General features: G+C 30.0%; 1 protein-coding gene across 1 annotated transcript in view; it reads right to left on the bottom strand.

Annotated features, from left to right (window-relative positions):
• The window catches only part of Gnf1 (germ line transcription factor 1), a 99,644-nt gene that overhangs the window by 59,399 nt on the left and 15,707 nt on the right, over nucleotides 1-24,538 (bottom strand). The window contains exon 4 of the mRNA XM_075354941.1: nucleotides 5,594-6,079. Coding sequence (XP_075211056.1) covers nucleotides 5,594-6,079 — 486 coding nt within the window. The remainder of the gene's footprint in view (nucleotides 1-5,593; nucleotides 6,080-24,538) is intronic.

Genomic DNA, 24,538 nt, shown 5'->3' with positions numbered 1-24,538 from the left:
TACATCAACTAAATTAAAATCATATCAAAACATTTTTAAATAAGTGTAACGCATTGGTATTTAAAATTTGTTTTCAGGTGTTTAAAAAGAGACTGAACCTTTGTAATAGTGCACCAACCAGTTATTAGATTGTATGAAAGCGAATTTTCAGAAACATAACATCAGTAACATTTGATATGTGATGCTTCCATTGTTAATTTTTGAGTAACAACAGTTGGAATAGACGTGATTATTAACCTCCCACAGATTTTTAATAAAGTGAAAATGAAAAATTTTGGGGGTATTCCATTTTAATTCAACAAATGATTAATGAATCACTATTTTTGATTTTGATGATATTTGGTATATGATAACTACCCACCATCTTGTAGTGGCCAAAAAATATTTTTTTACATTTTTAAAAAAGTTTTTCTTGAGTAATAGAATATTTTCTAACTTGCCATCAGGTAAAAAGCCATTTTCGACACATTTTCCATGAGCTGTAGCATTCTTGTTTTACATCGTACAGAGGGTCAATAAGGGCTATTGGGAAAGAGTAAAGATGGAACTTCATCTTAGTGTACTCAAAATTAATTTTGTACATAACCAAATCTTGTAATGTTTACTGAAGTTGTTTACAAATTGATTTTTTTTTTGTTTCAAATTTTAGGCCCAAAATAAATTATGAAGGGTTTAGGATAATAGGCATGTTTTTTACATTTTAACTTTTAGGTACTAGCAGTACTTATAAAAAAAAAAATTGTACTGTTACTGAGTGTCCTTCATTAAAAAAAATGGCTGCCAAATCATAAGATTTTGAAAATGTCTCATATTTGGGGCCCAAAATTCACATGTGGGACAGGTGGCAAAAATCTGAAATGTTTACAGCAGTAAGTACTTTTTATGTACTTTAAAACTATATAAAATTTATTTTGTTACTCAAAGAGGTTGACAAGTAATGAAGACAACAAAACCGCTAAAAACACAGTTCCTTCTAACCGTAAACAACGTATCCAAAAATACTGATATGTATTTTTTTCAGATTATAAAAATTACAACTTAACTCATTAGAATGAATAAATTGATAATACATATTCAATTACAAAATGATAAACATTTCAAATACATTAACAAATTGTTCATTTCACTTTTACCTTATTTTACTTCTGCTAATGGAAGGTATGAATAAATCTTGCACTTTTTGATTACAAACTTCACTAACATAACTTAGTGCTGCCGCCATTTTTTTATTGAGTAGAACTGATAAGTCCTCATTCATCTTTGCTGTAATGTTGTGTCTTCTTCCATCAGTTGATAGAAAAAGCTCTTAAGGCGTGAGAATCTTTAAAATATTTTCCAGTTGAAATTATCTCTCAATGATTTCTTGAATGAAGTACCAGGACCCTGCTGATGAAAAAAGTGTATTCAACATTTCCTCTTCATTTTCATGTATTTTGACTTCGCCTAACCACCACTTGCCATCATATACGTAGCAGACATAATTTTTACATTTCAGCTTTGGTAAACCAATAAAGCAAACAGAAACACTAATGTCCTTCTCTATCGATACTAATGCAAATGTTTCTGATTCAGAGGATGTCCGGACTTTCAGAATACATTTCTGACTTTTTTTAACAATAACTGTGAAAAGTTCTTGTTTCTCGGACTGTTGTGATTACCTGAAAACAAGAACTGAGGTATTTTTCAGTCTCTTGAACATCTTTATTCGAGCAAAAAATAAATTTTATATTTTTAATATTGTCTTTGCAATAATTATACATTCAGAAGGTGTAACAATTTGATTGTTGAGTGTCCTTTGAAGGCTTGTTTTAGTCACAGTCCTTTTTACAGTTTCACCAATACCATCACATGATCCTTTTCCATGATGAGGCAAAAAAGTGCCATTCAACTGTGATTTAAAGATCTTGAAGGTAACACAAATTTATGAAACTAGTTTTGTTTTTATACTGAGCTGAGTCATCAGAAAAATAAAAAAAATTGTTTAACTTGTGGTAACAATGTTCTTACTTTATTTATAACTAACTTTATTTATTTATAACTTTCTTCAGCTTTTGGAAGCTGAAGAAAAATGTAGTATTGTGCTTCAAATACTCGCTAATCACACAGTAGCTTTGTAATTTTCCTATTTTTTTTAAATATATGAGAAATGGATGTACTGTGGCATAAGTTTCTTACCAGTGATATGAATGGACTTCACCCTGTATCACAAACAGAAAATTTTGAGAGAAGTCCCCCGTTACAATACATTCATCCTCCAAGTTTTCCTTTTAATGTTGAGGAAATTAGTTTGTTTCTTTGCAACAAAATGATGCCTTTTTTGATTATTTAAATTTTCGGTAAATTTATCCAAGTACTCTTGAAAAGGAAGAATTTGAGTAGTTAGTTCACAATGGTCTCTTGCAGTAATCTGAGCACTTCATTAGTGCCTGGACATTTTTCACATTGTGACAACATGCATGTTTCATTTTCTATATAACATACCATGGTTGAAAGGAGAATTTTATAATCAAATTTCATTTTTAGAGCAGATAACATGAGTTTTACATTTTGGTGGGTGACAAACACACAAACTGAGTGAGTACCTGAACCACCAACCAGAATACAGAATTTAGGTCTTAAATGAGCAGATTTTGAAAAACAAATTTTTAAATTATGTTTATCTTTGAAGGCTGTGTACAATACTTTTAAGTTACATAAAATAAGCCTTTTTTGAATATTAATTTTCTTCTCGTCAATTTGTCTTACAGACACAATTCTTCTTGCATGATTCTGCTGTGCTCATTATTCCGGTAAAACGCTTGGACACGTTTAATAACATTCATTTTGGTGGGTGATACACACAAAGAATGAGTACCTGACCCACCAGCCAGAACACAAAATTTAGGTTTTAAATCGGCAAATTTTGAAAAACCAATTTTTAAATTGTGTTTTGAAGGCTGTGTACAATTCGTTTAAGTTACATAAGATAAGGCTTTCTTGAATATTCATTTTCTTCTCGTCAATTTGTCTTACAGACACAATTCTTCTTGCATGATTCTGCTGTGCTCATCATTCTGGTAAAACGCTTGGACACGTTTAATAACATTTTCATCAATTACATAACTGGGTTTTGTTTTGCCGATTTGTGGCAAAATTCCACTAGTTTTAACTAACTGTTTGGATTGACAGGCTAAATATTGACTAACACTAAACTCATTTTGATTTTTTTGAATGCTTCAGGTGCTTGGTAATAAACTTAACATAAAATTTTTCCTGGGTTGATGTAACTGCTTTCATTTTATTATTTATTTTAATGATTAATTCTTCATACTCCATACCTAAATCAACATAATTTTGTTGTACTAAACTGGTTTCTTCTGTAGAAATATTTAAATCAAAGGAATCTTTTAATTTACTGATAACTGACACAGCTATTTTTGTAAATATATTTTTAAATTCGTTCCTTTGCGCTGCTCGATAATTTTTGAACCTTAATGGGGAAAATGCCAAGTGCTGAACAAGCTTTATTTACCGACTCAACTCTAACACATTGAGGGTCAAATATAACTTGACATTCCAGTTCGTTTTCTGTATCACTTGTGGTTTTTGAATTTTGTTTATTTCATTTTGTACACAGTGCTCTGCCTGGAATTAATTTCAAATTTCGATTACTTGTTGAAAATGTCAAAGGTATTTCTCAAAGAGATTCCTTAACCGGTTTAGTGTGACAGCTAAATGGATCAGAGAAACTTTTTCCATTAATGTGATAAAATTGATCTAAATATTCAGTTTTATGAAAAGTACAGATATTTTTTGTTTCAGTACATCCACTTCTTAAAGATATCAATGTTATTTGCTGTTCAGTAAAACCTAAAATATCATGCAATACTGAAGATCTATTGGAATCAATTTGGGACATACTGTTTCAGCGTGAACACCAATTGAACACTCCATAATCCGTTGTTATAAAATGCAAGAGTTCTTACAATAACAATACAATTAGTATAAATTATAAAACTACCAATTGCACCTCAATTTGTCTTATCCCAGTTTCTCTATGCTAAAATAAAATTTCTCTATTTAATAAAATTAAAAGTAAAAGATATCGCATAAAGGAGAAGTTCAATGCTAAAAAAATTACTTTATAAATAAATGTACATTACCTAACCACAGCATTAATACTAGCAATAATACAACATATCACACTGAAATCAGAACAGTAACTGAGCCTTCTACAATGTTTACATTCACGACTACACAAACATTCATGTCTATGCATGTCTATTCACTTTCGTGTTTAAACATGTGTGTGTACGAGTCATACTTTAAGCAACAAACTAACTAGAATATAAGCTATCTCATTATAAACATATCTAATCATTTTGTATAGTAGGCTTACATTATTATCTGAAAAAATACATGTTGTGAATTTTTTGGATACATTGTTCAAGGTTAGAAGGAACAGTGTTTTTAGCAGTTTCGATGGCTTCATTACTCGTCAAAACCCTTTGAGTAACAAAATAAATTTTATATGGTTTTAAAGTACATATAAAGTACTTATTGCTATAAAAATTTCAGATTTTTGCCACCTGTCTCACATGTGGTTTTTGGGCCCCAAAAATGAGACATTTTCAAAATCTTACGATTTGGTGGCCATTTTTTTTTAATGAAGGACACTAAGTAACAGTCCAATTTTTTTATAAGTACTACTAGTACCTAAGAGTTAAAAAGTCTAAAAAGTATAATCAAGGGCTTAGTGTTACCTTAAGCCCTTGATTATTTATTTTGGGCCCAAAATTTGAAAAAAAATAACAATTTGCAAATGTAACTTCAGTAAACATTACACGATTTGGTTATGTAACAAAATGAATTTTGAGTGGACTAAGATGTCTATTTTTACTCTTTCCAAAAAGCCTTTTTTGACCTCTGCATGATGTGAAATAAGAATGCTACAGATAATGAAAAAAATGATGAAAATGGCTGTTTTTACCTGTTGGCAAGTTAGAAAATACTCCATTACTCAAGAAAATCTTTTTTTTTAAATATAATAAAAAAAATACCTTTTGGCCACTACAAGATGGGAAAGGATTGTCTCGACCAAAAACACTTTAACATGAAGGGGATGTATTTTTTGAGTGGAAAGGCTTAATCCACTATAAATGTTTTTTACATTCAGAAGTAAAGAATGATTTCTACATGGAAGTTTAAGTGTTTAAGGAATGCTGTATGCAGAAAGGCCTAAGCTATGGGAAAACTAAAGTTGGCTGTTGCAGCATGACAACATGCCACTTCTCAGGGCTAAACATGAAAATAGTTTGTGTTCCTCGCCCATCCTACAGACTTTTTTCTTGTTTCCTAAATTAAAGGTACTTTTGAAAAGATATTGTTTTCAAACTATTAACAAGACTGAGAAAAATATGATACAACAACTGCATGCCACCCTGAAAAGTAGAAAAAAAAATGGGAGAAGAGTATTTGCTAACAATGGGAAACTACTTTGAAAGAGGACAAGCCCATATAAAATTGTAAATACAGTAAAAAAATTCTTACTACAAAAGTTTGGTTTTTCGAATAAACTTCATACGTACTTGATAAAATAAAAATTTTTTTTTACCTCCTCGCTCTCACTTTCTGATAAGTCCATACATTCATTTTTCTTTATATTTGTAGTAATATTATTAATATTTTTATTAGCTTCAACTGGTAATGAATTTTTCTTATTCTTTACATTAACCTTAACAGGTGATTTTCTTTTTCTATCACTATCATCACTATCTGATAATTCTAAACACTCAATTTTATTATCTTTAGTTTTTTTACTTGAATCACTTTCCTTTATTTTAAACTCACTATGGTTTTCCTTAGATAAAATTCTGACTTCTTCAATACAATTAGGCACTGACTGTAAATTATGAATACTTTTAGACTTGTTTTTATCAGTTTTTAATTCTTTAGCAACTGATTTATTTGTAGAATTGTTTTCTGAAGATTTATTCTCAACTAATAATTTTATACTATCCTCATCTATTTGCATTAATGCATCATCAAAGTCATCATCATCATCATGCTTGTCAGTTTCAGTTTTTCTCTTCTTAGAATTCTGAAAAAAATTTGTTAAATATGTAGAAATTCTAAAAATGATAATAATACAAGTAACACATAAGAAAACTGGAGCAACTTAGATGTCAGAAAGGTTTAAGATATAGAAGGATAAATGTAATTTTTACTTTTAAACTACTATAAAATGATAGTACTTAAATGAAAGCATTTTCTCTCTCTACATTTATATATATATATAAATCTTTTTTCATACTTTATGAGCGACAGGCTTTTATGCACACTTATACTCATACGTGCAACAATGTATAAAAATAAAGAAACAGATTTATAAATTTATTGAAAAGCTGCTAACACTGAAATAAAATAATTAACCACATGACATGCAAATATTTCTGATTGCACATTAAATCTAAAGAAAATTTATGAAAGTAACAGCACCATCAAGTACAAAATATCAATTTTGTTACAGCTGCTAATCTTGTATACATATATTTATCTTATTTTAGAAAAATTAACTTTTGTGATGTACAAGAAGAATGCATGTCAACTTTCAACGTTAAATATATTATAGAAAAGAATTACAACATATTATTTATGAATATGCTACCTGCAGAATGTTTTGTATAAACTAAGAGTAGGAGTTCAAAAGTGACCAGTAGGTTCTAAGACAAGTGTCCACACTATACTTACATAACATTAAATCATTTCAGTCCAAATTAGAAGTTCTAACCTGAAAGGTGGAGAGATGTTAAGATTGTTTATATTTAGGTTTAATATACGAGATACAATTTGCACATTATATAAAAGAGTTTAATAAAGAAACAAATATCTTTGGTAAAGAATAAGTAAGTTCTAAATAAGGAGTACACTTTAAAAATCATAAGTTGCATCCTTGACATCAATTTAAAGTAGCTGAATATCAAATATTTATGTATACATAACAATCAGTCATTCACCAATGATAATACATTTCAAAAAGTGATTTTTGAGCATTTAATGAAAATCTTTTGGTTTCAGAGGAAGTAAAACTATCTCACACTTACTAATTGAAGCTCAACCAGTATAGTAACAATTGTTACAATCATGCAACTTCTTTCAAGTAGATTAAGCAGTATAGTCTAGATTGAAAATGTTACTGTTACCCAATGTGAGAAACAACAAATTGAGATTTCAACTTTCGCTTTGTAATCCAGCACTGATGAACTTATTCAAAGAAATTTACGAAAGACTAGGTGTTAAAGAAAAAATAAATATTCTGGAAATTTCAATGCTAGAATTAGTTGACTTTACCCCAATATTGATTTTTTTCATTCATTCAGTGTGTATATAATACATGTTCAAAATAATTTTCAATAAAGCCTTCTGAATTGTGACTTATTTTTATAGTAATCTTTTATATTTAATCCATTTACCTTAATATTATCTTATATGTTAATAGCTTATTATTATGGACTTTAATCACATTTATTTTTCATCATGATAAATATGATCATTAACTATTCAGTGCATTTTTAGGCTTAATAAGAAATGAACAAAGCCGTAAAGGGTGCGTTGATTTTTTTCAAACATTAGTGTCAATATTTGAATTACTGATGACTTTGAAGGAACACACTGGCGCAATGTAACAACTGGGTGGAGGGGTTGTCAGTTAAGCACAGCTACTGTGCAGAAGGAAGCAATGTGTATACTATGGTTTCAAAAAAGCAGATATATTATTACTGTTTGTAGATGTTTATGTTTCTCCAAATAAAGAATCTATTAAATGTTGGTATGAACAGTTTAAGAATACAAGAGGTGTAGTACATAAAAAAGATGTGTTAAAACTCCTGTCTCAGAGGAAGTTATGAACTGAGTAAGATAAACTTTTCAGAAAAGCCTGGGTAAATCAACTCGTTGTGTGAGTTTAGAACTGAGGATACCACAATCTACAATTGTGAAGATTCTGCACAAGTGCCCAAAACTTCATACCTACAAAATTCAGTTGGTGCATGCAATTGAAGATAATCATAAACCTCGCCGATACAATTTTGCCATGGACATTCTTGATAAAGTGAACAAAGATAATGCATCATAAAGAGAGTAACCTTCTCTGATGAAACTACTTCCACGTTTCTGGTCAATTTTAGTCATAAATCCCATATTTTGAGGACCCTAATGCCGTTTGACAAACAAAATGTGATAGCAGGAAGATTAAGTTGGTTTGCGTTAGCTGCATATGAGGTGATTGGACCATTTTTCTTTGCCAAGCCAAGAGTTACTAGCACTAGTTATCTAGAAATGTTACAGGAATATACACTACCACAAATTGAACATCGGCAACCCAAAATTTACTTTCAACAAGATGGCACACCACCTGGGTTTATATGTTGGGGCTACCTACACAAACAATTTCCTCAACATTGGATTCACTGGAATGGACCAATCTCTGGCCATCTCGATCCCCTGACATTATGCCACTTGATTTATATCTCTGAGGGGTTTGCCAAAGACAGGTTGTACGCAATGAAAGTTGTCAACATCAATGAAGTAAAAAGAAAAATCAAAAGTATAATTTATGGAATAACTCCAGATGTTCTTTGTAATGTGTGGCATGAAACAGAATATCACCTAGGCATTTTATACAATACAAAAGGTGCTCATGTGGTACTTGTTTTAAGTTAATAAGTGTTTTAAACAAAACTGTTTGAAATGCCCTGTTCAAAAATAAAACATGCATGTGCAAATATTGCTTTGTTAATTTTTTATTAACATCTAAAATTCACTCAGTAATTTATGATCACCCTGTTTATATCATACACTAAAATGTTTCATTATTTCTCTTAAATTCATAACTAATATATTTATAAACATTTTTTTTTTGAAACTGATAACTGTGTTATAAATCACTTGAAGATCTGTTTCCATTTATTAATAACTTGTAAAACATTTTGTAGGGGAAAAATTAAATTTGTATTAAAGCAGGTAAAATTGTTTAAAAGAAGGTTGCTTCTTAATTTGTTGATCAATAAAATAAACACGTGATAGTCAAGCAGCCTTTTAATTAAAAGGCTTTCTGATTTAAGAGCATCTTCAGACTGGTACATAATAAGATACATTATGTATGAGTCAGAATAAAAGATTAATTTACTTTTGATGACAAAAACTAAATATGTGCAAGACAGAGTCTAAGACCTACAATCATAACTAAATCAATCTTTGTTTAGCATATGTGGAGAAATTCAAAAATAGAAAAATGTATAGAAATTATTTTTTGTAAATACTAAGTAAATAAAGACACAGACAGATACATTGCTAATCTTAACTACATAAAATACCTGACCTTACATTAGGTGTAATTAGACACACATCCATCAGTATAAATGTGAAAAAACGTTTGTGATTAAAGTCAATATTAATTATTTAAATATAAACATATGAAATAATGTTAAGACAAATATGTTAAACAAAAGAATTACTACAAAATAAATCACAAATCTGAAAGCACTATTGAAAATTAGTTTGAGCATACATTAATCTACACAATGAATAGAATAGGGAAAACTCTGAATATTACTTAAAAATTAATCAATAGAATAATATTATTTCTGTAAAAAATCTTTTAATTGTATTTTAAATAAATTGATGGAAAGATTTTTCAAATAGTCTGGTAACCTAGGCATAACTATTATCTTGTAATGTTATCATTTCTTGTTGAGTTAAACGTAAATGGTTTTGTTGTCTGGTTTGGTAAGTATAGATGTTATTATATTTTAAGAATATGGTAATTCTTTTTAACAAAAACTGCACATTCTTAAATATAAATTCAACAATAAGTTAATATATTTAATTTTCTAAATACTGGTTTACACAATTCATACTTATAAACACCAGATAATAATCTTACAGCTCATTTTTATTTGTTAAAAGACTTTTTGAGGGAGCTCCAAGATATGAAAGTATACTTTAATAGAAAAGAGAACATATAAGCATAATAAATACTTAATAATGAAGACAAATTAGGTGTTTTAAGGTGATTGAAAGCAAAACCAATTTGATTTTGTTAGAATCAAAATCAATTTGATCACCTCATGAGAATTAAAAAACCCAGAAATTTTGCTTTACTGCCAACAGAAATACTTGCTTTATCATTAATGGTAATTCTACTCACAAGATTAGCAATTTAATGTACTTAGAAGCAGAATGCTATGATTTTAACCTTATTTAAAGTTACATGGTTATAATAAATCCACAAAATAGTTTTTTAAATTGCAATTGTAAAATTTTAGTTTCTTTTTAAATAATCATCTTCAGATATAGATACAGTTGTTCATCTGTTAAGAGGGTTACAATGAATGGGTGAAGATTTTAAGGCATATCATTAATAAACAAGTAAAGCAAATGACTGGGGCACTTACCTGAGGCACTCTGGGTTCTTGACAAGAGGACCTACATTTTGCATGTACATCCTTATCAAAAGATGAAATTACACCTACTCGTTTACAATTGGTAAGATTTGACTTTAACCAGTTTTAATCAGCTTCTTTGATACCATAATTACTATTTTTCATCAGTAAGAATGTGGAACTAAATCTAATGATTTACTGAGATCACAAAAAATTAACTTAATTTAATTTTTAATTTAAAATTTAAATTTTTTAATCATGCTATATACACAATTTAAAATATTTTCCAAAAACTGGGAAATGACCAATTTCCCAGACAATTTTTCCCCAAAACCATGGTGAAAATTCGTTAATATATTATGTTTTTGAATAAATGATGTTTATTTTTATATTTTTTCAAATACTTCAGAAAATACAGACTTAACGCAAATGGTTACAATTTTGTAAATTAAGTGTTGAACTTTTTTTCAGATATAATTTTTTTAATGTAATATTTCACTGTTTTCATTTTAGTGAATTGCTCTATTTTAAGTATCGAATTTATCAGAATGTTAAACAGTTGTTAATCCTAGAAGCAACAAGTATAAATTTTTAAACAGATACAGCATAGTTCAAAATGCAACTATGGAAAAATTTACACTTGTTTATTCTATCACTAGAAAACCTGCTGCACTACAATACATGTCATGACATATTCTTTCTGATTTGTAACATTAACACATTTAACCTATTTTGATGATAATGTATATCTTGTGTGTAAATTATGCGTGTGATGACAATCTGAAAATATTAGTTTAACAACACTTGATGGTACAAACTAAACTCTTTTTCATGTACCTAATTATCTTTTGTGCTGTTATTACACACTTTTCCTTTTTATTCTTAAAAATTTGCAAATAATCTTTAAAAGAACGTGACACTGCATTTATATAACATGGATTTAGAATGATGAAAATAATAATTCTGCTTTTCCAGGCATAAGGAAAATAGATAAAGATGATAACTTGAATTTTAATATGGATAATAAGAAATAATTCGATTTCAGAAAATTTAATACACAACATAAGGATTTATATGTTAAAAATAAAATTAATTATGCCAGCAAAAAACTTACACTAAATTTTCTCCACTGGAGAATAAAATTACATATACTAGTGTAGATATGTAGTGTACTGTATTACATATACTACTTTTTTATTTTCTTACAGCGCTTCAAAATAATTTGAAAAACAATGATTGTTTCTGACTTAAAATTTTTTTTATTCTTTAACTTTCTTAAAACTGAAAGCTGCTTGACATTGTAAAAGCATGTTTATTAGTAAAAAATAAATCAAATTAACTTTAAAATGTTATGTAATTCTACCGACTTATCACTTGCTCTGCACATCCAAAAATCCAAGCTACTTAAAAAGAAACCTTAACAAAATTCATTAAATAGGACTGACAGTATAGAACCTTTCTACGATGTCGCCCATCACTTAAACTGGAACCTGTAGTTATGTTCTCACAGACATTGTGAATTCATTTTGAGAAGTTGAAACATCATTTAATTCAACTGACACAAACATTTCAGAAAGTATGATTTCACTAATTGGTTGTTCAATTTCTAAATTTGAAGAGAATTAACGAAAAAGAAACAATTTTGAGTTTAACTACATAAGGTTTAACACTATTTTTAATAGTATTATTTTACAAATTACTGGATACTTATGATGACGGTCCAGAAAGTACCTTACGTTTGTGCCTAGCGTGGAGATGTGTGGGGATAAAGCTGCCATCCTGGCGTAAAAACATTTCTACACTAAGTTCACATCAAACTGTCATAGTATGTGGACTATGATTTTTCTAATTTGTTCATTGTTAATTATTAAAATGTGCACTTCAATAGAAAATCCTGTGAGATCTGAGATGCGTTCACTGATTAGGTTTTTACTGTCAAAAAACCAACTGAAATTCATCGGCAACTTTGTGAGATGTATGGAAATGGAATAATGAGTGAAGGTGATGTGAGGCAGTGGAGCATTCAATATAAAATGGCCACACCAATGTTCATGATGAGACCAGACTGGTCGACCTAGCCTCGTGGCTGTGATGAAAATCAACGATAAAATTTGTGGAAATTTTATGGTACGATTATGGAACTCTCGCTCATTTCCCCAAATTTCACAAAGTTTGCTGCATGAAACTGTATCATGGAAGCTAGGTTATCTTTCGTGCAAGATGGGTGCCAAGATTAATAAATACTTGGGAATGGATGAACCACAAATACAGCATTCAGGAAAGGTTCTGGTTTCTGTAAATAGCCTTGTAGAAATGGTACCTAGATACTATACCACGAACAGAGGTAATATTTACATACTCTCTTTTTAAGAAGATATATATATATAAAATGTATATATATTCTATTTATACAGTTATTTAAATCTAGCAAAAAGAATTATTCCTAGAACACAATGTTCATATTAACTGCATTTCTCAAGCATAATTTTGATATGTGTAAAATATCAGCCATTAGTTGGCATGTTAAATATTATATTAGTGATTATTTTTAAATAACTAACTCTTCTCTTGCACAAGAAAGTAAACGTACAGCTAGAAAGTTATTATAGGTGCATTATCAAAATGTTAAACATATATAAATTACTGAAACATAAAACAATTACTATCTTAAACATGAAATTAAAGAAGATCTGCTCAAAGTTTAAAATAAAAAAAATATATGCCCATGCTGGATAATTCAAGAATTCATAAGTGGAATTACAAACATTTTCAAATAATATACAAAATACATTTCTTTTAAATTCCCTTATAGTGAGCAGCTTCATTTTTCTGAGAATTCATTATAAAATCTAATATTTCTTTATCCTAAATATTGTAAGTATACTGTAATGATTTAATGACTCATAATAGCAAATAGTAATGCAATAAAATCTTATGAAGAAAAAATTGTCACCGTTGGTAATAATTAATCAAAAAGACCTTAAGAATATTAATTTATAATAAATAACTTGAATAAAATAAGACCTTTCACTCTGTAAAAACATCAAAAATAAATAAACCCAATTTACTTTAATATTAACCTAACTGAATTAATTTCTAATCTATAGAAATATTTTTAAAATAAGTACATCACTTTCTTCTTTATTAAAAACAGAATAACCAGTCATAATCTACACTAAATTTAGCAAAAAGTTTTCTTCTAAAATTTGATATCCTATGTAGAATTTGAAATAAAACACAACCCATGTCATATCAACAGTAATGAGACAGTCTATTATTATCAAAAGTTATATCAAACATTTTGTTTAAATGGATTAGCCTTTGGAACCGGTGTTTATAATTAACTTTTTTTACATATGGGTAAATTCATTATAAGAATACAACACTCCATGCAAAAATATTATGTTATGTGATGAAAAACATAAAAACATGAATGTATGAATTTAATGGTAACCATATTTTGAATTTATTGCTATGGACTTAGATTGTTTTAAGGTATGGTTCAATGTTGTTATATAAACTGCCAATTTGTAATATAAAGTGTGTTTTAAATTTATAAATATAATATTCTATAGGTAAAATTGCCTGTTTTATTAGCTCATTATAAAAGAAGTGTATATATGAAATAAAGAAATATATACTGTATTCCACCAAATGTGCTTTGAATTAATACGATAGGTAAAATTTGATACTTTATAAATAAGAAATCAGGGTTAAATTTAAAAATGTTGAAAAAATGGCACTGAAATAAAAACAATAAAAGTTGTTAAATTACATGGTCATCATGCAATTCAGTAATTTTCTTACCAAAAACTGAACATCATCAAGCTTCAGACATGTAACAAAAAAAATTCTATTTAATAGAAGTAACAAACTTATCTTGCAGTTTATTGTGCAAAAGTGAATACAATATTCTATATGTGGACAGAAATGATCGGCCATTAAAGTAAATAAATATAAAACATTCGTAAATCATAAAAAAGGCTTGTTGATTTATTTATTAACATCACCAGAGGCAATAAAACTTAATTTAATACATCTTAGATTCCCAGAAACAGAATAATGAAATTTAATTTAAGACATACTGGTTTTTCTTATATTCTGTGAAACTAAAAATTGGGAAATACACAAAATAAATTGCAATTTATTGTATTTGATTTAATACTACTTACCCCTTTTAGCTTCAATTTTAATGATTTCCAGTTGGATATGTTTAGTTTTTCTGTTCATTTATGAATCTAATCTTAATTATTAATGATAGGACCTTTCTTTAATTATAATATGTATTTTAATTTTTGTCCAATTTTAATAATCCTATAAATACATTATTTTTAGAAGAGACAAATTTTAAGTGTCAAAAAATGGCAAGTCTGTTGAAATTTAAAGTGGAACTTTCCATATGAAAGGCAGAGATACCACTATTCTTCCATAGAGGTTGGCAAATTTTAAAAGTACTAACAGATTAATAATGAATGAAATTTTTTTTATTTTTTAGTTCAAATTAAATTTCATAAACATCTTTTATTAGTTTGTAGTCAAATAAATCACAATAAATTATTTTGATAATCATAACTCTTCCAAATATCATTAGTCTTTGATATTCACTGCCATCTTTGTCATGTTTTACTGGAAAAAATATAACTGAAACCTGCAAAAAAACCATACAAAAAAAACACTTGGGGTGAGGTACAGGATAAATTAATTAATTTGATGCACTTCTATAATTCTTCTTTTACACAGAATGTAACAATGAAGTATATCTGGGCAGCCATTTTCAGATTCTGTATCAAAATGAACTGAATTGTCCTACTGAAAAATTATACCTCAAGATTGGATTGAAGAATCATTACATTTGGAACACATTTTTTTTTCTTAAATAAAAAGTTCCAGTGTAAACACTTTTTCAAATTTCAAAATGGTGGGAATGTCAATTTTCTAAATCTTTTATATCTCTGTAATTGATAGTTTAACAAAATACAGGCTGCTTATAAATGATTCATTGGATTTTAAAAATCTGTATTTACAATCATAGTACACATAAAATTATGAATGATACATGAAAATAAACAGAAACTGTTCAAGTTTCAGATCATGTTTAAAGTAATCGCCGACAGTTAGCAGCACAAGCTCAATTTCTAAAATGGTGTCTATGCATTCTGTGTAGAGTATAAGAAATGTTTATCTGTTGTTACCATTCCGGAGACGGTTTGAAATAGAATCTCCAGGCCACCAAAGCATCCTAAGATGGTATTGATAGTTTAAAGACACTGGTTGTTTGTACAAAGGTAAAAACACCGGACACTCAAGTGTTTTGGATGAAGCAGTGGAGAGTCAAGGCGAGTTTCATTTGTAGCCCAAAGAAATCAACTCAACAAACTAACAGTGAACTCAATATTCTGCTGTCAACTGTCTGGAAGATTTTGCGAACTCGATTATGACTGAAACCGTACCGTATAAAGTTAGTGCAAATGTTATAACCAAATGACCTCAACAAATGATATAAATTTTGTAATGACATGCAGGAAGCTATAGAGAATGATGATATGTGTACTGAACAACCTAATTCCCCAAAACTTAATTTTTTTGGCGTAATTTCTAAAACAAAGGTGTATGGACTGATTTTCTTTTTGAAGAATACGACAACGGGTATTTCATACCTCAATATGATGCAATTGTGGTTATTTCCTCAATTGAAAGACGTCTTCAATAACATTGTATTCCAACAAGATGGAGCTCTGTCTCACTGGCAAGCTGAACTACAAGGCTTCCTGAACAAAGAACTCCTGCACCACTGGATTAGGCGACGTGCAGATGATGACTTAGCACTCTTAAAGTGGCCTCTTAGATCTCCGAATCACATTGTTTATGATTTCTTCCTTTGGGGGAATAATAAAGACAGTGCTAAAGTGACACTACACCCAATAATTTTGGTTGAGCTACAAGAATACATTAGAGCTGCATTTATGACCACAATATGGATATGTTAATATGTGTGTGGAATGAACTGGACTATCGCAGAGATGTGTGTTGTGTGACGAATGGAGGTCATATTGAACATTTATGAAGGTATGACTGAAACTTGGACAGTTTCTGTTTATTTTCATGTATAATTCATAATTTTATCTGTACTACTTTTTTAAATACAAATTTTTAAAATCTGATAGATCATTTGTAATCACCCATACATTTTATTAGCTAATGGTAAACCTTTCATTATAAATAAGATAATATTTTACTTTTGAAAATTGATCAAACACCAAGTTATTGCAGAAAATTAAAAAAAGTTTATTTTTTCCTAGTGTGTACGTTGCAATCTGTTCAGCTAGTGAACAATAAGCAACCCTCCCATGACCCAATGAGATTAGGATGATATGCATGACAGAAAATAAGGTGTATTCTTTCATACACTCAAGCTGACCATTTCTGAGATGTGTGTTAATTAAACCCCAACTACCAGTACACCAGTAACCACTGTCTAGCATTCAAATTCGTATAAAAGCAACCAATTTTTACAGATCTGAACCTGGGAACCTTTGACTCCCAGAATCAGAACAATTGATTTGTAATGATGAGTTTAACCACTAGATGAACTGCAGAAAACTGATAAAAATATTTAAGCCAGATTTCATCTTGCCACTATTAATTTAATTAATTTGAGTAAGCTTAAATTTTTTCTACAGGGTCTAGCACAGGTGTGGCCAAACATTTAGCTTTTAGGGGCTACTTTTTCCATAAAATATAGTCTGTGGTCGACTATGGATATGGGCAAATAATTTTAAAATTTTAGAAGATAATTAAAGAAGTCATTATATCGCCGATTTAAATTGCAAACTTCCACTTTTGGTCAAAAATTACATTTTCACACTATTAGAAAGAGAAAAACACCTTATATTGGCTATTAAACACCGCTATTATGCACCTATTTAATTGAAATCACGTGACAAGCAAAAAATTTATGCGTTTTAAGAAAGTTGTGCAAAATATGCTGAATATGAGTTAGCAGGTTTGCAATCTAAGCCTACGATATATTTTTTATTTTATGAATTCAAACAATATTTATTAAAATTTAAAAAAATACAATGTTAAGAAATAAATACGAACAAAACATATTTTTTATTTTATGAATTCCAACAATATTAATTAAAATTAAAAAAAAAAACAATGTCAAGAAATAAATACGAACAAAACAAATTTTAAGCATACAATTTTTATTTGGATGAAACTTGGCATTGCATAAGAGCAGCAAGTTTCTCAAATTTGGCTCATATGAACTTAAAGCAATTCTTAAGCATGACTCTAAATGTAGATCCGTTATTTGCTATCGCTGTTTTGTTTTGATCGCATTCATATAAGAAAATGCAGATTCACATAAATATGTGGAGCCAAAGAAGGCATTGAAACGAGCAACAATTGTCCAAATATTTGGATATTTATCTTTGCTAGTTTCCAAAAATTGCTATCTGAAACCATTGATTTTAGATTTATATCGCATTTAATATTTAGTATTTCTTCTTCTAATTCTGCTATATTTGTAGTATTAAGAAAATTGTGAAGTTTCTGTGCAAGACTTTCAACGTCGATGTCATTAAATGGGTAAGATAAAAAACAGGCAATATCTTCAAGTTCACTTAGTTTGAGAAATCTTCTATCAAATTAATTTAGAAGCATTCCAATAACATCAGCATATTTGTCGTAAGCAACAGTCTTGTTATTTTTAGATTCATCTGCCAGATTTTGATAGTGTTTTAAATCACGACGCTTTAGTTGCATTGCAAGCATATTTAATTTTTCCTTAAATTACTTCATAATGCTAATCACATGTATTATTGTTTTACCTTTACCCTGTAGTTGCTGATTTAATTGGTTTAATTTTTCAGTAACATAACAGAAAAAAGCAAGATCGAGAAGCCATTCTTGATCATTTAATTGCGGATATGAATCACCTTTAGATTGTAAATATGAGGTTATTTGTGGCAGAAGTTCTCTAAATCTTGCTAAAAATGTAGCATGACTTAACCATCTTACATCAGTATGAAGTAACAGTTCATTGTGTTCTTCACCGCATTCATTCAGCAAAGCGCGAAACTGACGACGTGACAAACTTTTAGATCTTATGGAATTTACAATTTTAAACGCAACATCCATAACATGATAGAATTTTAACACTTTTGAACATAATATTTGAGTATGTATGATACAATGATAGTCAATAAAATTTGGAATGTCATCATCACCTTTACACAAAGCAACGAAGCCACTTTTGTTGCCAATCATTGCTGGAGCCCCGTCAGTGGTTATTGATACCAACTTGCAGATTGGAAAATTTGTTCGTGCAATATAATTTTTAAATAAATCAAAGATATCTTGACCTCTTGTGCGATCATGCATTGGAATAATAGTTAATAATTCTTCTGTAACCAACATATCATCGAAAACCATTCGAATAAAAACACATAATTGTGCAGTACCGATATAGTCCGTAGATTCGTCAAACTGCAGTGATAATACAACGCATTTATTAATGTTTTCGGCTCATTCCTTCTGTTCTACGCATAACTGTATTTCACGATAACGACATATTTTTGATTAATGTCATTATTTCAGATTTATTTTTAAAATTCTGAAACAATTCTTCTCCAGCTTTAATGAATGCCTCTTTCTATATTTCCCCATCTTGAAACGGTTTGTTGTGTTTAATCAAAGTTTCAGCAACTTTGAATGAAGCAATCGTAGCTGTCTTCGAATTTGTATTGTATTTTAAAAAACTATTTTGTTGTGCAGTTATTTGTGCCTTCAGTTGTTGCACTTTTGTTTTTCTTAACGCAGTGCCACGTGGATAATCTTCTTCGTAATTTTTATGATTTTTTAGATAATGTCTTTTAACGTTTTCTTTCTTAGACAAAGCTACTGTTGCATTGCAAATAAAACAGATACATTTATCTTTCATCATAGTAAAGAAATAATCTTCTTCCCATTCACTGTGATAATGATACGTTTTTTTCCTGCTTGTACTTGGATTATTCATTCTAAAATAATAGGGTTAAATATTATTTTACAATTTACCTACAAAAGATATTATTACGGAATATTTAAAACAATAACTAACATACTTACTTCTGTTCGCAATCACTGACTGTCACTTTACTATCTAACTCTCTAACACACACTGATACTGATATGCACCCTGTCTATGTTCGCTACAGAGAAAAAGCAAGTTGAGACACACGGCCACACAGCTACCAACTAGCGCCGACAGAGCGCGTTCAGTATTACTACATTGTTTATCTTATCAGGATAAATATAAACAGTATGTGTATGTTTCACAAATAATTTATTATTGTAAGATTAAATTATAGAATTAAGAATTTCAATCATTTATTTAAGTTAGAACAAATTGTTCAACTTTGGCTTCGCGGGCTACTTTTAAAGCCTTTGCGGTCGACTTGTTGGCCATCCCTGGTCTAGCATATAAACCTGATGATTTTTGAGGGATAATAATTAAACTGTGTTTTGTACTATTAAAACATTTAATATATCAAATTAAAGAGGAATTTTTGCAATTTATAGTGAATTACATAAATTTTTTTTATTTGAATATTATGTCACTCAAATGTTTTCCATACTCCTCACACACTCACTTAACCTCATTCTAAAATTTGACATTGCTCGCTCAATCATCACTTGTGGAACTGCTTCAATTTCTCGTTAAATGGCCTCCTTGAGTTCTGCAATTGACTGTGGTCGACTACTGAAGACTTTATGTTTGAGATACACCCACAGAAAAAAATCACAAACAGCCAGATCAGGTGAAAGTGCTGGCCAAGGAATGTCCCCAAATCGGGAAATCAAACATCCAGGACAGGTTTCTCGCAGAACATCCATTGTGATTCTCACTATATGGGTGGTGGTACCATCCTGTTGAAACCAAATTTCATGTCCTTGAAAGTCATTCAGTTTCAGTCGCAGAAATTCATTCAACATGTTTACGTATTGATGAGCTGTTACTCTGCGATTTAACTCCTCAAAAAAATACGGGCCAATTATGGCGAACATTGAAACCGCATACCATATTGTAACATATTGACTGTGAAATGGTTTTTCAAGAATTTGCCGTGGATTATGCGAAGCCCAATAACGTTAATTTTGTTTATTCACAAATCCTGACAGATGAAAATGTGCCTCGTCACTTAAAAGAATTATGGTATCCTGGTGAACATTTTCGAGGATGACCTCGCAAGCTGCTTTGTGAGACACCCAATCATTTGCATTAAGTTGCTGCACTAACATCATCTTATACGGATGGAATTTCAGGTCGGCATGAAGAATTTGTTGTATACTTCGATCAGAAATAGCTAGCGCAGCAGCATGTCTCAAGAATTAAAATACTAATTGTTGCTAACTTATAGTTTTCTTATGTATATATGTTTGAAATTGTATCATTGGCAATTTACAATTAATATTGGTAGTATGTTTTCTACGAGCACAACTGAACGGTAAGAATTATTCCCACTTGCTAGAAAACTCCCTACCAAACTACTTGGATGAATTCCTCTGCTAACTAAGAATAATATGTAGATCATGTGTAAAGTGCCCTACCACATTTCAATATCACAGTTGACCAGTAGTAATATAATTAGTTGTCTGAAAGGTGGATTGGTTGTGCAGGACCAATAGGTTGGATTAGAAGATCATCTGATCTAAATTAAATAAATTTCTACCTTTGAGGATATCTAAAAAAGTATGGTTTGCAGTAGACGAGTTGATCATCAATTTTGATGATCTTCAACAGAAACTGAAGATTTTTGACACGTCACAATTACTAATTTTTAAACCTAATTGATTTACCTGTATTTTGACTCAAATTTTGGTGCTTTTGGTTAACTTTTTATGCTATATCCACATACATTAGTCACAAGTTTCTTTTGGAACCTGGTTTTGAGATATAGCAGCTGAAATTCAGCCAAAAATTTGTTGCAACTTTTGGAAGTCAAAGTTTGATCTTATATATTTCCTTATCTAATTCTTTAATTGGAATGAGACTTTGTAATTTGAAAAAGGGAATAATTATGAGTAGAATCCTGCAGTTTCAAAGTAATTGGAATCTTATGTCAAGAGAAATTCATCACCAAATTCGGTCAAAAGTTTTTTATCATGATTTTTGACCCAATTTTCAAAGGTTTCTCAAATATACCATCTCAGATTTTGTTAATTTTATAATAGATGGAAAAGGCAGCTTTTAAACATAATCAATGCGTTTTGTTTTTTGACTTATATTATAGTGGGTAAGAAAGTTTTCAAAGATAATTAATCTTTTGCATATGACAGATTTTTAATCTGTGAACATTTCTAGTTAATAAAAACAGCTGAAGGTGGAAAAACATTCAATGCTTCAGATTATTAAATTTTTTTAAAGAATGTTCTAAAATTTACAATATCTTCAAAAAAAATTTGAAGTGTTCCAGAAGATTTTGGACTATTGTAGAACTTTCTATGCTGATGTGAAAAAATCTATTTTCTAAAATGTTCTAGAAATTTATAGAATGTTATGGAAAACTCCAATCTACAGAACATTATAGAAAGTTCTGGAATATTCTGGAAAATTCCATTTCTTCGAGAACATTCTAGAATGTTCTTTATTTTGAAGAAGGGGGTATATAAGAATCAGCTTTTTGTGAATTAGCATAGTAGGTAGTACATAACTTCTATAATCAGTTGCGACATTTATTGTTATCTCTAACTATGTTTTGAATTGTTTTAAAATGAGTAAAGTTCTTGGCCCCTGCCATTTTGGCAAGCCTGGCTTGAGCATGGTTCTGAACGCCAAAAGTCTTAAAATTTAATTAAGAAAAAGCTATTTTGTTGCCTGTGAAAGAACTATCAAAAATGCAAAAAGAACATTTACAGCGGTGATCTGGAATTAGCTTTAATGGAAATGCTGACATATGTTCCTATCATAGAGCTCTGCTTTGCTGATGAAGTTTGAATTCCTACAGAAGGGCTGCTGTATCCATTTCGAAAAGAGTCACACAAAGCCAGAAAAAGATTGTGGGCTATTGATATTGTTTCTGCTGACCAATTAAAAGTTTTAACAAATTATGATTTCAGGCCATGTGAAAAGTTATGCCCACAATGTAGGCAAGAATTGGCTCAAAAAGATTCAGCCAAAGGATAATCAACCAGAATCAGAATCTAGTGATGTGGAAATGCTACAGGATTCTGGAAGAATGGATGTCTCTCTGTCACCACTGGGAATCTCTCCTTCGAAGCTAAATATGTCAGCAAATGGGATTCGAAAAGCTACCTGAAACAGAAGGTAAGAAGAGCATAATATGTTATTGCTACTACAGCAGCAGCTGTTACTGATGTAATGCAAATATTAAAGAGTAAACAGTATCAAGGAGATGTAAAGATCCGGATATTATGGTTGAAAGGTCAAAGCCAAACTTTTGATCTTGCCCACAATAAGTTCAGATTTTGACATTGGCACCTAGTAGCTGCACTATAGAAAACAGCTGATAAATTTCAGGTTTCAATGTGAATGGTGAAGCAGGCCAGGAAGCTCAAATCTGAAGTTGGTATTTTGGCAACACCAGAAAAAAATTGAACGATGACATTAGACAATGAGTCCACAAATTTTTTAAAGATGAATTTTCACGAATCTGTCCAGGAAAGAAATATTTTGTTTTAGTTACGATCAATGGTGAAAAAGTCCACATGCAGAAACGTCTACCTCTGTGCAATTTAGAAGAGATGTTCATAGCTTACTGCACACATTACAGCTGTGAAAATTTGCTTCTCAAAATTTTGTGAAAAAAAGTGGCCAAAGTGGTGCATTACAGTTAGTGCTGCTTGGACACATTCAGTTTGTGTTTGTACCGTTCATCAAAATGTTAAGCTCATCATAGCTACAATAGCCATCAAGAAACTACAAGGTATTGATTGAGACAACTGTCTGCAGCTTAGAATCTAAGGATTGTGTGCTACAACATTGTGAACAGTATCCTGGAAAAACTGATTGGAATCCTATTTATTAGATGAGCTTAAAGATTATGACTTGAAGGAACTAATAGAATATAAGCAGTGACACACACTGACAGAGATATATTGGAGACACAACAGGCGACTATTAAAAATTTTATTGAAGATCTTTCATCAAAGGTTTTTTGTCTAAATAGCCACCATTTTGTTTCAAAAATCAAATTTCATATTTAAAACAACCGAAGGAAAATTTAAGTGATAATCATACCATTATCCTAATGGATTTTGCTGAAAACTATTTGTTTGTAGTGCAAGATGCTGTACAGGGATTTCATTGGGAAAACAGCCAAGCTGCACTGCATCCATTCATGGCTGATTTCAATAAAAACGAGCTTCAGAATCTTAGCACTTGCATGGTCCAGTGATTGTTTGTACCATGATATCATTGCTGTTCATATATTTTTGATTGAACTGATCAAATACTTGAAGACAGTGATTGAAATAAAGCACATACACTACTTCAGTAATGGTTCACCTGCTCAATACAAGAATTTTATCAATTGTGCCACCATGAAGAAGACTTTGGGATAACAGCTGAATGAAACTTCTTTGGTACTAGCCACAGAAAATCACCTTGTGATGGAATTGGAGGTAATACAGAATGATTACCAGCAAGTGCCAGTCTTCAGTGACCTATAGAAAACCAACATCAAGAGAGTTATTTGAATTTTGTAAAGAAAATATACCAGAAATCAGATTCTTTTTTTATTCTAAGAGAAGTCGTGCATGTTTAATAAATATTTAAAAAATTGTGCTTGCCGTAACAGATATAATTAGTTGAAACTGTCTCCTCCGCATTCAATAGGAGGCAAGGTACAGCTAATACACTTAACAACTTTGTATTAACAGGAAACAAAAAGGATGATATTAAAAAGTTACTTAATAAAAGTTAATAAAAGTTACTTTGTACTAGAGAGTATTCATTTAATCCATAAACATTATGGAAAACTTGCTCCCTGCGTGAAAGATGCATCATTATCTTTCAACTGTGTTTTCTGTCACTTATAAACTATGGGTCAAAAAACAAACTGCATGGATCTTGCAGCTTAAAAGCTGCTCTTTCTATTATAAAACTAACA

Source organism: Lycorma delicatula, chromosome 1 (assembly GCF_047948215.1).
Source record: "Lycorma delicatula isolate Av1 chromosome 1, ASM4794821v1, whole genome shotgun sequence".
NCBI lineage: Eukaryota > Metazoa > Arthropoda > Insecta > Hemiptera > Fulgoridae > Lycorma > Lycorma delicatula.
This window is presented reverse-complemented; position numbering and strand designations above follow the sequence as displayed.